This window comes from Notothenia coriiceps, unplaced genomic scaffold (assembly GCF_000735185.1).
Source record: "Notothenia coriiceps isolate Sejong01 unplaced genomic scaffold, NC01 NC01_scaffold00037250, whole genome shotgun sequence".
NCBI lineage: Eukaryota > Metazoa > Chordata > Actinopteri > Perciformes > Nototheniidae > Notothenia > Notothenia coriiceps.
In genome coordinates, this window is record NW_011369951.1 from 10,439,688 (window position 1) to 10,452,504 (window position 12,817).

Consider the following 12,817-nt stretch of genomic DNA (forward strand, 5'->3'; position numbering starts at 1 on the left):
GTGTGTGTGTGTGTGTGTGTGTGGGTGTGTGTGTGTGTGTGTGTGTGTGTGTGTGTTGCAGTTTGTCCAAGTGGCAGGTATGGGAGAGCCTGTGCTGAGATCTGCCTTTGTACCAACAACGGCACCTGCAACCCCATCGATGGCTCTTGCCAATGCTTCCCTGGCTGGATAGGAGAGGATTGCTCTCAGGGTATAGCTTCTCTCGTTCACCTTGTGTTTGATCGGCTTATTTGATTTGAAATCCCCTCTCATTGTCTGTCGCCACTCCTAATTTCCCCCCTTATATCTACCTTCATATGCATTAATCATTTTCATGACCCTACACATCCGAGGAACTACCCTCAGCCCGGGCTGATGTAAAACTGATAGCTTGCTTAAATGATTGTTGTAATACATTATGCTCTTTGATTTACAGCGCTGGAGGCCAAAGATCATTAGCAGAGCTTTGAGCTGTCATGCCTTGAAAAGTCTGTGTGGTTTTTATTGCATTAACTACTTATATACAAAAACGTATGATCAGATTGGTGACACATTACCAATGCTTCACTTTGGGTTATTCAACCTGACACATACGTCTGCTCTTTATCTGCAAGTCTAAATGGAGCAATTTCCATTTTTCTCCCATGGTAGACAATAAAGTTACCTTGACCTGAACACTAACCTTAACATATTTGATCTAGGAGGGAGGTTCTGCAAGGACCTTTGTTAAGTGCATGCATTATTTGTATGTGTAGAAAATATTAAGACGTCCTATCAAACATATGGGTTATGTTTCGTGTATGCATGCATGCATGTGTGTGTGTGTGTGTGTGAGCATGTGTGACCATGGGCTTGACTGTGTCTCTGGCATCTGCAGCCTGTCCCTCTGGGCACTGGGGCCCTGATTGTCTCAACTCGTGTAACTGTCACAACGGAGCCCAGTGCAGTGCCTACGATGGGGAGTGCAGGTGCAGCCCCGGCTGGACCGGACTCTACTGCACACAGCGTGAGTCTCTGCCGTCCAGTCACGTAGACACACACTGTCATCTACTGGCAGTCCCACAGAACTGCAGCAGATGACATGTGAGAATCATTTTGGGCAACCGGATGATGTTAGGTTTTTATTTACTCCCCTTTTTTTCTTCAGAGGGAGCAACATCCAAATAACGCTAATGGTCACTCCATTGATTTGCTAATTATACATTCCAGTCATTCACACAGGGATAGTGCACATCATCAACATCAGTCAACTAATTTGAATTCCATTATCAAACACCCCAAGGGTCTCTCTGGTGTCATGCTTCTGCTCTTTTGCATGGAAATGACTTTTGTTTGAACGGTTTGCTTTTTTCTCACATAGACTTTCACCATTTCCAGTCGTCTCATTCTTTATCTCCATGTTATGCTAACAGCATAACCACATTTTGTGCTGAAGAGGAAATGTTTAATTTCCATTCATTCACAGTGTCCTTTATTGAGTGTGCTGCAGAGACATTAAATAGTATTGATTTCTGTTTTCCCCTGAGATATGACCTTGACTCTTGACAATGTCTTCCACTCTCTTTGTTTTCTCCTCCCCTCCCATCACAACATTTTGACATCTGTGTCCAGGTTGTCCTTCAGGGTTCTACGGCAGAGACTGCTCTGAAGTCTGTCGCTGCCAGAACGGTGCAGATTGCGACCACATGACTGGCCAGTGTGCCTGCCGCACAGGCTTTATTGGGACGAGCTGTGAGCAGAGTTGAGTAGGCCCACCACATTTTATCGCCGAGCAAAAATTACCTTGTGGTGTGTGTCCATAAACACTTTGGCTCCCACTCCCTAAGTGCTTTAATTTTGATGGATGTAGTAATGCACCTCTCTCCCATGCAGAGTGTCCTGCTGGTACATTTGGATACGGCTGCCAGCAGCTTTGTGAGTGCCTCAACAATGCTACCTGTGACTACGTGACGGGGACGTGCTACTGCAGCCCTGGATATAAAGGCATCCGCTGTGATCAAGGTGAGGGGTGATCGAGATGATCGAGGCTCTCCACTGTATTATCACTCAAACACAGATGTGTACACATTGTTTAAACAACCCACTCTGTGTGTTTTCTCTGTAGCAGCTCTGATGATGGAGGAGCTGAACCCGTACACTAAGATTAGCCCAGCACGAGGTTCAGAGCGCCAATCTGCCGGAGCTGTTATGGGCATCATCTTTCTGCTCCTCATCATCATGTCCATGCTCAGCCTGTTTGTGTGGTACAGGCAGAGGCAGAGGGAGAAAGGCCATGAGATCCAGCCCAGTGTGTCCTACACACAGGCGATGCACATCACCAACACAGACTATTCCCTGTCTGGTAAGCTGTTTTACAAACTATAAATATATACATATATTCTCACTATGGACACATGCTGCATGCTAGGGTGGAAATGTAGATCTACAACAATGAGCTAATAACAAAAGTCCTTCCTCCAAACAAAAATATCAGAACCAAAAATATGAAATATCTAAATATCTGTGTTTTTTTAGGTGTTGATTGGTCAAAACAATCATTTTAACTATTGATACATGTATTGTTGGCAAAGACAGATATTTGAGATAAGATCTTTGTGCATGCACAAAAATATTGAAATAAAGTTATCAAACCTCGCCTGTTGTTTGACCCGCAGAGTGTGGCAGTACGGTAGCAATGAGGACCAGCGCTGCGGAGGTCAACCCGGCGCAGGGCAGCGTTGGCAGTGTTGGCAGCAGCGGGCAGTGCTTCTCCAACCCCAGCTACCACACTGTAGCCCAGTGCAACGTGGTCTCAACCATCTCAAGCAACCTGGACGGCACTCTGACCCTCAAAGTAAGATCACTCTCCATATTTATTTACATTTAACGTAACTTACTACATAATCCTTTCATTTACTAAAGTATAAAAGCAACACACACTGTGCTCTTTCTTTCACAGCCAGGCACTTTGAAAAGTCGGAACGGCGCAGAATGGAGAGCCTACTGCAACCTCAATGACCTCGGTCAGTTTACCTCTCTTACTTATGATAAAACAACACACACAGCCCCATTTTTAGACTTTGTAGAACCGTCACTTCAAGGGCAAAGGCACATGAGTCGTTAGCACAAACGTCATATCGGCACATCCTGGACACAGCTACCCTGTTCTGAATGAAGATGAACCGAGGGTTTCTTGTTAGACATAACCTTTGCTCTTATTTTGATTATATATGCGGGTTGGACAGGGAGAGCTGTGGTGAGGAGGTGTACAGGGTCACTGCGAGCTCATTAGTCCTCTTTCACTTCCCCCAGTGGCACATCTTTCTGTGATGCCTCACTCTGGGTCAGAAACTGCCCTCCAGGGCTGTGAATTATAGATAATTAAGTGTGACAGAAAATGACTCTATAATAGCTTAAATCTATTCTTCAAATACCCATATTAGATTTATAAACAATACACAAACATGTAATAAGTCTTTTATAATGCATAACTCATATTACAGTATATGTACTGTAGTTGTTTAAGAATCTTCCTATAGGCAACCAAAAGTGAGGACTGGTGTATAAAGACCGAACAATAACAACGAAGAATATCATAATTGATCATATATAATGTAAAACATGTCTTCATACTGTAGGAGAAATTATCATTTTTAACACAAAGTGTACATTAATGAACACTAAATTACCTCCAGTCATAAATTAACAGATATATCATACTGTGTGTCTTTTCGGAAATAAAGTATAATTTCCACATTAAAATCCATAAAAGAGCATAAATTCTTACCTAATTAAATTAAAAATAAAATGTGCATCTATTAAAATAAAATACATATCTTATCATTTCTAAAGTTTTCCTGCTAGACACAAGATGCTTGCTATCTCACAAAAAGCCCATTCTTGATGTATGTGCAAAGGCGGCTGCAAGTTATTTTACAATACTTTTGTAAGAATTGCAAATTGGATTAAGAATGACTTCCAAAGTAGTTGTGAGGACACAAATCACAGCACAGAAAAACTCCATGTTCAGCAGTTGAATGTGAAAACAGCCTTGTGTCAAACTCTGCATGTACAGTATGTACTTCACAGTGAAACACAAACATCCAACTGGAGGAACACGAAGAAAAACATATTTGCAAGTTAAGGGAGGCCGACTTTAAAAATGTGTCTCTTGGTTTGTGGTGAAACAAACTGAAAGAGATTGTAAATACTGTCATTCACAAATCTAAATGTCCATGACTAATTCTCTGTCGTGCTTGACTTAAAGTCTGATGTCTTGATTTACACATTTTAATTTAGTGTGAGAGCACACAGCAGATTGATCATAACGACAAGCTCCTCTCAGAGAGCAGTGCTGTATGTTAATTGATGTAGCGTTAAACAGGCTTGTCCTCTCTTCATGGTGTGTTGTTGTTTGGCACACATCCCATTATGACCACAGTCAATTATGCAACCTTGTAAGCCTTGAGGGAAACATACAGTAACTCCTCATATTCTTAATATTTTCCAAAATAATGACAAACATAGCACTTTTTAATTAGATGTTTTCTGTAAATGCTCATGCATTTGGGGAATTCATTTATGGTTTTGAACAATATGTTGACATTCTTTACAGATGTTCAACAGGGGGAGACACAGACACAGAGAAGCTCCAAAAAAGGTAAATGATGTATTATATAACAGTGTGTGTTTGTGCTGTGTGTATGTAGGAAGGTTAGCAGACATGCTGCATGTGGTATCCTGTTTAGCTTCACCAGCACCAATATGCTCGACATGTCAATTTCCCCATTTGGTTTCATTTCCCATCGGAGACTCTCTCACCCCGAACCCATATCCTTATATTCTCCATGATTTATTTGAAAACTCTCTGCACTTTGGACAAGATCATGGTGGGCTGGGGTTTTGTTCCAACAGTAATTGCTGTCTATGGCTCAGTGCCCGATACGTCATTTGGTCTCCCACACTGTGCAGTGGCTGCTGAATGTGAGGGACCCAGGGGTGTGGAGAGTGGTCTGAAGGAGCTCTGCTGTGGTCTCTAATGAGGCCTCTTATCAGACTGATGAGACTGTTATGGATGAGATGAGCCTTCCACTCTTTTCCCCTTTGTACTCTGATTACTATCTACCACCATTAGTCACCTGGCGGAGACAAAAAAAAAGCAAAACTCTTCACAATGTTCCTTGCCATTCTCCAGACCGTACTAATTTCTATTTAAATTGAAGTGGTCATATCAGAGTTGAGCTTTAATACCCCTGCAATAAGTCAGTGACAATCCCTTAATCTTTATTGATGGCGAATATGTCCTTGTCTCACGGCTACTGCAGATTACATCAAGAGCTCCATGTGCAGCAACAGCTCCTGCTCCCTGAATAGTGAGAATCCATACGCCACCATTAGAGACCCACCAGGCCTGGCTTGCAAGCACACAGAGAGCAGCTATGTGGAGATGAAGTCCCCCTCCCACCGGGAAGTGCCCTTTGGAGGCACTGCCACCCTCCTAGGCAGTGCGGGCAGGAATGTCTATGATGTTGGTGAGTGCGTTATTGCTCTGCTGGGTGGAGCTCAGCAGGGTCCTGCAGCTCGTAGCCTTGCTGGTCATGCTCCCTGCTGAGGGCCTGTGCAGACTTTGTAAGCCTTTATAAGGGGAAATGTGAGCTGACTCTATTGCATGCACTTCTCTTTTCTCCTTTTGTTCCTCAGCCTGTGCCTGACACTCTTCCTCTGTGTTTCTCATGTTCCTCTCCTACTTGTGTTCCTTCCTTCTTTCCTAAACTACTACAGAGCCAACAGTGAGCGTCCTGCAGGGACCCAACGGCATGGCCACCGGCTTCTCCCAGAGCCCCTATGACCTCCCCCGCAGCAGCCACATCCCCAGCCACTATGACATACTTCCCATGCGTCATACCCCCACACACACACCCCTGCCACCCCCAGAAAGCCCCAGCTCCCTGCTCTAGAGGGCAAGACCCCCCGCCCCGGCTCACAGGGAGCGGCAATCGTCAACCAACTTTCAACCAACGGCCCTCCCTCTTTCTCAGAGTGTGTTCAATTAGATACTGAGATGTTGATAAGTTGAGATGGAGGGACAGCCACAGCTCTTCTGGACCCTACTCTCTTTGGCTCCTTCACTCACATTTGTTGGAGGAAGTGGAGGAAAGAATGTCCCACACACCAGCGACCATTCAACCATTTTATTTTCCTATAGAACTGATCACTCAAACTGCAGCCCGGCCTCTTTATGGACCTCCTGAAGTGGAACATGATGGTTCCAAGCTGCGCAAAGGGCAGCGTACATGGACTGGGCGGACAGATTATTTACAGGGAGACAGACATCCTCACGCTCATTTCTACCCCGTGATATAGGGTTACTATTCAAGGGCAACCAAGTGTTTATAATGCGCCCTAAACAGAAGTGATTTTCTCCACAGGAAAGGAAGGTATATACTAAACTTGACTATTTCGAAACGGGTGAGATTTACTACATACACATCAGAGTTTATGAAGTGCGACTGTGTGCAGAAGCTGCAGATCGCATGCAGCTGACATGGAGGGATTATGGTCTGCTCTGAGGGGAGAATGGTTGAGTCAAAAAGAAGAGGACTCTGTGATAAATGTTAAATACAGAAATCCAGCAGAAAATTCAATAAATAAATAAAAATAAAAACAGATACAGTAACTATGAGTTTCCCCCCTCACTGATGAAGTGATCAGATATTGTGTTGTTTTTTATGTGAAAGCATTTTCTTCTTGCAAATGTCTTAGTTTACATTTTTTAAACATTGGGTGTTAAGAAGGGATTGCTTTTAACTTTTATGTTTTGTATTTATAAAGCTAATGGGCTTATTTATTTATTTATATTAGTGATGGTGACTTTTTATTAATGTGACACTAGAGTTAAAAAAAAAGATGAGCATGATCAGATAATGGATACCCACTGATGTAGATAACACACAATTTATCTTCTTGTGAGATGATTATTGTCATTTCGTGTGTGTTTTTGAAGTTATTAAAAATGTTCTTTCTCTCTCTGTCAGATTGTAAATTAAATATAAAGTTTCAGCTGACCAATTCAAGACCCACGATATCCTGTGCAGTATTTACAAAGGGAACCACTCTATATGTAAAAAGTCAATTTCTGAAATCATTTATGTTTGTATCAGGCAAATTAACGTATATATTATTGAACTGAATTTATTCATTCACTATGTGAATTCCATTTCACCCCCTGTAGAAGCAATAACATGTTGACAATCGATGCCCAGGCGTTTCATTAGTGCTGGACGTTATGACATCTTTGACCAGTGTGGTGACAGTGGATCATATTTTACGTGACTGTTTTTCCTTTGAGGAACTTTTTTCCAATTGCTGTCATATCAATGCTGCTTGTTGTTTTGGTACTTAAGTTTCAAATTAAAAGCCTATTCTGCCATCAGACACCTGGTTTGGTCAGGTTCTCGTGTCACTGTTAGACAGGATGTCTCTTTTCATCTGTTGCTGTGAATATTAAAATGCCAGGGGTATGAATGGTGACAGGACTGATGAATGAAGAATTGAACTCTAACAAGTTAGACTTTTTTTTTTAAGTCCGCTACTGGGTACCAAACTGTTGTCAAAAGTCTACAGTTAAGGAAAATCATGGATACCCATTTTTCTTGTTAAACATCTCAAGGATGAACGAAGAGACATTTTGTCGATGTGCTCTCATGTTTAATAAGCTTTTTCAGAGGAGTGACAACTATTTAATTCATAAATCAAAGGCCTCACCATGATGTACAACTTGTGAATTTAACAACATTTTATTGTTTGAAATATCTGACATAGAGATTTTTTTATGATGGCATTTTGTTTCTCTCCAACAGTTTTTGTATATACAATAAGATAATAAATAAAAACACGATGTATAGTTTTATAACTACCCATCCTTGCATAAAGAAGTTACAATTATCTCCACCTTGACTCGCTACCTCCTAAAAGAGAAAGCTGCTTACATGTTATTCTATTAATCAAAATATATAATACATATAAAGGAGGATCTTTTTCCAACACAATGAGAAGCTTTACTTTCTATACTTTGATCATTTCTGGCTGGTAAATGTATTCAAGTATTTGAGTTTTCAATGCAGGACTTGAACTTGTAAAGCATTATTTTTACACTGTGGTTTTGCTTTATTAAGTTAACCAATCCAAATACTTCTTACATCAGTCACTAATGTTGCATTTCTAATAAACCTGGTATTCACATTCAACACTTTCTTTTGCACATTACTCATCTTCATTTTTGTTAAGAATGTTACATTTTGCCTTTGCTAAAGGAATTAAGAAAGGAAGCATTGAATCACCTTTTCTTAGCATTTAGAGAAAATTCAACCAGCTTTCATAATGTCTGCTTTCAAAATACTTCAGGGTCACTTTATTCAGTAAGGAACTTTTTCCATTGCAGCTAGCTGAGGAGTAGAATCACTGGAGGTCTGCAAGGACAACATGTGTGTTTGTTAGGTATAAAGTTCATCTTTAACTTCCTGTCTAACAGGAACTTTTGACTCAGTTCATCCTCCACAACACCAACACTGCATACATTATCATTATTAAACAAGCATCTGAAGCAGTACAAACAATGTGTTGTGGTAAACAGCAACACTGTGGATAACTATAAAGAAAGCTGTTTTAAAATATGACATTGTATGGGACCTGTTAAGAGTTAAAGTGAACTGCTTACTAGGGTAGAGGAGTTATTTAGTTGTAGTCAGCAATTGTCCAGAGCTCGACAGATGATGGACATGCCCAGCTGACAGCCAACAAGCCCTGAGTGATGCCCACTGAAAGGAAATGCAGCCAGTGAGTCAAGAAGCTAATGGACCAAATAAAACTGAGTACTTCAGAAAGAGCTGGAAGGAGAGAGAGGCCTGAAGAGGTGGGGTCAGCGGGTGAGCACTTCAAGAGAGGTTTTTATATTATTTTTCAGCTTGTTGAACTCCCTTCCAGCAACGAATGGGGTTTCTCACAGTTGAGAGAGAGCCTAGAGAACAGCATCAGAACAGAGCTATAATTTAAATTATTATATGTCAGTTTAAGGAGCACATACTGGAGGTGAAAAGCTCAAGCTGTGTGAAAATCAAATTGATCTCGGCATGACTTCCTGTTAAAAAGGTGCTTAAACAACTACTCATGTTCGAAAGCAGGTACTGCTGCTGGGGAGCTGCTGATGTGCTCTCTGTGACAGAAAGGGAAAAAAAGGGATTTATGGAGCGTTGACTCATTGTTATTATGAAGTTGTATTTCCTAACAGAATTTGTTCCCTTTTCTTACACATTAATAATTTTATAAATATAATCCTAAAAGTGAAAAAGACAAGTTTCTTCTATTCCTATTCTGATTTCAGTGTAATGCATGGGATAATTAACTTATACAATGTTTGTTTAACTTAATCAAATTAATATTCACACAGGCCTATGTACAAAAGCTAACAATATTCAACTGCCATGTTGACTGGTGCAACAAGGCAAGGCAGTTGTATTTGTATTGTACTTTTCATTAAATAAGTTCACCGCTTTCACAGTCAAATGCATAAAGCAACAAGTAACATGTAGAACATTTGATAAATAAATGTCTACCAAAATAGCATATAATTAAGCTGCAGCACAACAACCAACCTTAGCAACAAGAGGCCACGTTTCTTTTCAGACCACGACCGAGGAGACTCAGTATTGGTGGGCATAGATGCGACACATTGAATAAAAAAACGAGGACAATCTATCAATTCGCAGTACCACTGTCTCCAGGCTGATTATTAAAATGTTGTAAAATATTGCAGGGGCAAGAAGAACTGCAGGACTTTGCCTCACTAATGCAGGCCTTGGGCATAATCCGTTCTGCTGCAGTCAGCCTGTCAGCTACATCTTTTAGCCAAAGCTGTTTCTCACAGAGGCTGCCTGTGGGAAGAGGCCATACCTCCAAATGCTCTGACAGAGTTGCCCCTTTGGTTTTTTCTCAAGAGGCTGCACCTGTATGCTGACCACACTGCTGCTGGATAACCTGTCACTTTCACTTCAGCCTGAAGCAGGATGTTTAAAGCCAGGGTGGTATACATTTAAGGGAATATAATACATTCTACAGCACATGACTACCTCTGTTAAAGTTTATATTTTGCAGATTAATTACTTCCATCAAGAATCTTTGCTCCGTTTATTAAAGCTTTTATTTAAACGTGTACCATTTGACTGCACTCTGCTGTGGATGAGTCCATAGCAGAGCTCAGCTGCAGATCTTTATTGCAGTCACGTCCGGCTACAGGAACTGTGAGGATCCATCACACCAGAGCTGGATCTTTAGCCACTCTTAATGCATAATCAGTATTCATCCCAGACAGGCTGATCATTTTCACTTCTTTCGTGTCTACTGCTCTCCAATACAGATCAAAATGTACCTTGACACACATAACTCCACACAAATACGCTCTTTAAAAGTAAGCCTAGAACATTTTATGGACAAAATATATTCTAAATCCTTATAGAGGTCAGTAAGACCATGTGAAGACACTTTGGTCGTTTCCAGATTGGTTTAAAGCTAAGACAGACATTTCAATGACATTTCTTCTTTTTTTATCTAAAGTGGTGTTTTATTGTGATTCACAGTGTAGTCATCATTTTTGAAGAATGAGCAAGGCATGGCAAGTTTATTTATAGAGCACCTTTCAACACAAGGTAATTCAATTAGCACAAGGAAATTCGAGCAATAGACTTAATGCACAAAAATGCTTGTAAAATATTAATATTTAAATCAGTTATTGGATCTATCATGACATTGACCAAGTGGAAGTTTTTTTGTTATTGTTTCACTGATTTAAGTTTGAATTGTTTACCCACTATGAAGCCAAAATTGTATCCAATATCATGTCATATGACGAACTGGGTCAACATTTAGTCCTGTTGCCTGCAAGGCCTACAGACTGCATATTATAGCAATAATGGCGGTTCAAAGTCAAATGGCTTCACAGTGCCCACATTATGAAACCCCTAATTAAAACGGAGTTCATTAATCATTGGGGCTTACTCGTGGAAAATAAAACTCATGCATAGAGTTATTGGAAATGACTAAACTCGCACAAACGGAAAAGGGAAATATGTTAAGTTAAACGCTGCTATTCTTCCTGTTGGCCACCAGGGAGCAGCCACGATGACTGCACGTGAGCGAATGGGTGAAGAAATGCAACCAACAGTAAGTTTTATTTTTGTATGGGTGTTAATCGATGTTCGCCTCTAAAATAAAATCACAGCTAATTATATCCAGACACTTACAAAGGCCAAACCATTAAAGTAATGTAACTAGATTAAGTAACAACACGAGCCTGCATGCACAGTGGTTCTATGGTGTAATGGTTAGCACTCTGGACTCTGAATCCAGCGATCCGAGTTCAAATCTCGGTAGGACCTGTGTTTTCATAAATGACGTTCACATGTTAGGGGACAGCTTCATAAGAATGATCAAAAAATATGCAACCGTTATGTTGATGGACTGAAATCTAAGACAAGGGCTTTTCAAACTTTTTAATCAAATGATTATTTCTGAAAGTTCAAATATCTTGTTAATCAAAGGCAACTTTTCAAAGAAATAAAGCACATGGCAGAGTTTGTACAAATAGCAACGTCTAATTTAAAGATTATTCAAGTAGGTTTGCAATGCATAGACATGTTTGACAAACACAATATTAAATGGAAACATTTAAGTAAATCCTTGATTATATGACTGTTTTGCAAATGTAATGAAAGAGGCCTATAGAACACTGAGAGGAACTTAACCAACATCTTTTTTTTACAAGGCAACGGTTAAACTTGAATGCAGGTGTCAAGCTTTTAATATGGATGAGTCTACAAGATTAATTATTCATGAAATGGGGACCCCTTAGTGAACCAGTCTGGCATAACGGTTTCTTACACGACCTTTGGGTATAGAATAACAACAACAACAATGCAGGAGGCTTGTCATACTGGTGTGGCTTGCATGACATATTATCTGCATTGTGTCAAGGTTTTTGTATTTTCTGCTAATTACATCAGGCTGCAATACGGTCATTTATTTTGTAATTTTCATCAGGGATATTGACTGTCTATAAATCATAATGTCTTTAATCATAAATAGTGACATGCTGGCTTACACCTTAAAGATGACTGATTGTATTTCTGCACGACAGACAGTAAAGCTGTCACAGTATTGGTCTTCTTTTAAATCTCATAATAACCCCTTACACATAGTTCTTTATTTCTCCATGTAGCCCCCTTTCTGAGTATCCTGAGATAAAACAGAAGGTGCTGTACCAGTAAAAATTCTCTGTTCAGATGACTCTGTTAAGCTTAAAAATACTCACTTCTCTTTGCTATTTTTAGTCTCAATAGGCTGTTCCCATGTATGCTCAGTTTCCCACAGCAGAAGTGTATTGACAAGCCTTCTTCAGGGGGGCCATTTTTTTTTTTATTCTCCTTGTTATTTGACGGAGTGGAACGCCCACAGGTGCTGACTGTGTTTTGATTTATTGCTCTTGCAAAACAAGTCAAGTGATGTGACATATTCATGTTTCTGCCCGATGAAATGACTTCAGGCTCGTGTTTTATACAGTAACCATTGTACTTTGCAGTTACTATAAAGTCAGGGATCTTGACTGACAATAATATGAAATTTAATTATGACCACTTGTTATGCCTAGAACAATAGTCAGTTGCCCAAATTAAAACTCAATATGTAATAGACATTCCCATATTAGACATTCCATCGAGTTCCCTCACTTACACTGAACAAAAATATAAACGCAACACTTTTGTTTTTGCTCCCATTTTTCATGAGATGAACTCAAAGATCTAAAACATTT

At 40.2% G+C, this 12,817-nt stretch overlaps 1 protein-coding gene and 1 non-coding gene across 2 annotated transcripts in view; both read left to right on the forward strand.

The window, feature by feature from the left end:
• Nucleotides 1–8,183, forward strand: part of LOC104966908 (multiple epidermal growth factor-like domains protein 11) — a 12,633-nt gene extending 4,450 nt beyond the window's left edge. The window contains exons 3-12 of the mRNA XM_010796251.1: nucleotides 62–190; nucleotides 857–985; nucleotides 1,591–1,719; nucleotides 1,852–1,980; nucleotides 2,084–2,320; nucleotides 2,634–2,812; nucleotides 2,918–2,981; nucleotides 4,574–4,618; nucleotides 5,283–5,489; nucleotides 5,740–8,183. Of these exons, the coding sequence (XP_010794553.1) occupies nucleotides 1,665–1,719; nucleotides 1,852–1,980; nucleotides 2,084–2,320; nucleotides 2,634–2,812; nucleotides 2,918–2,981; nucleotides 4,574–4,618; nucleotides 5,283–5,489; nucleotides 5,740–5,915 (1,092 nt within the window). The 5' untranslated portion in view covers nucleotides 62–190; nucleotides 857–985; nucleotides 1,591–1,664 and the 3' untranslated portion in view covers nucleotides 5,916–8,183. The remainder of the gene's footprint in view (nucleotides 1–61; nucleotides 191–856; nucleotides 986–1,590; nucleotides 1,720–1,851; nucleotides 1,981–2,083; nucleotides 2,321–2,633; nucleotides 2,813–2,917; nucleotides 2,982–4,573; nucleotides 4,619–5,282; nucleotides 5,490–5,739) is intronic.
• A 3,132-nt stretch (nucleotides 8,184–11,315) lies between these two features.
• On the forward strand, nucleotides 11,316–11,387 carry trnaq-cug (transfer RNA glutamine (anticodon CUG)). The gene has a single exon. It is a non-coding gene; the product is annotated as a tRNA-Gln (tRNA).
• Nucleotides 11,388–12,817: the final 1,430 nt, after the last annotated feature.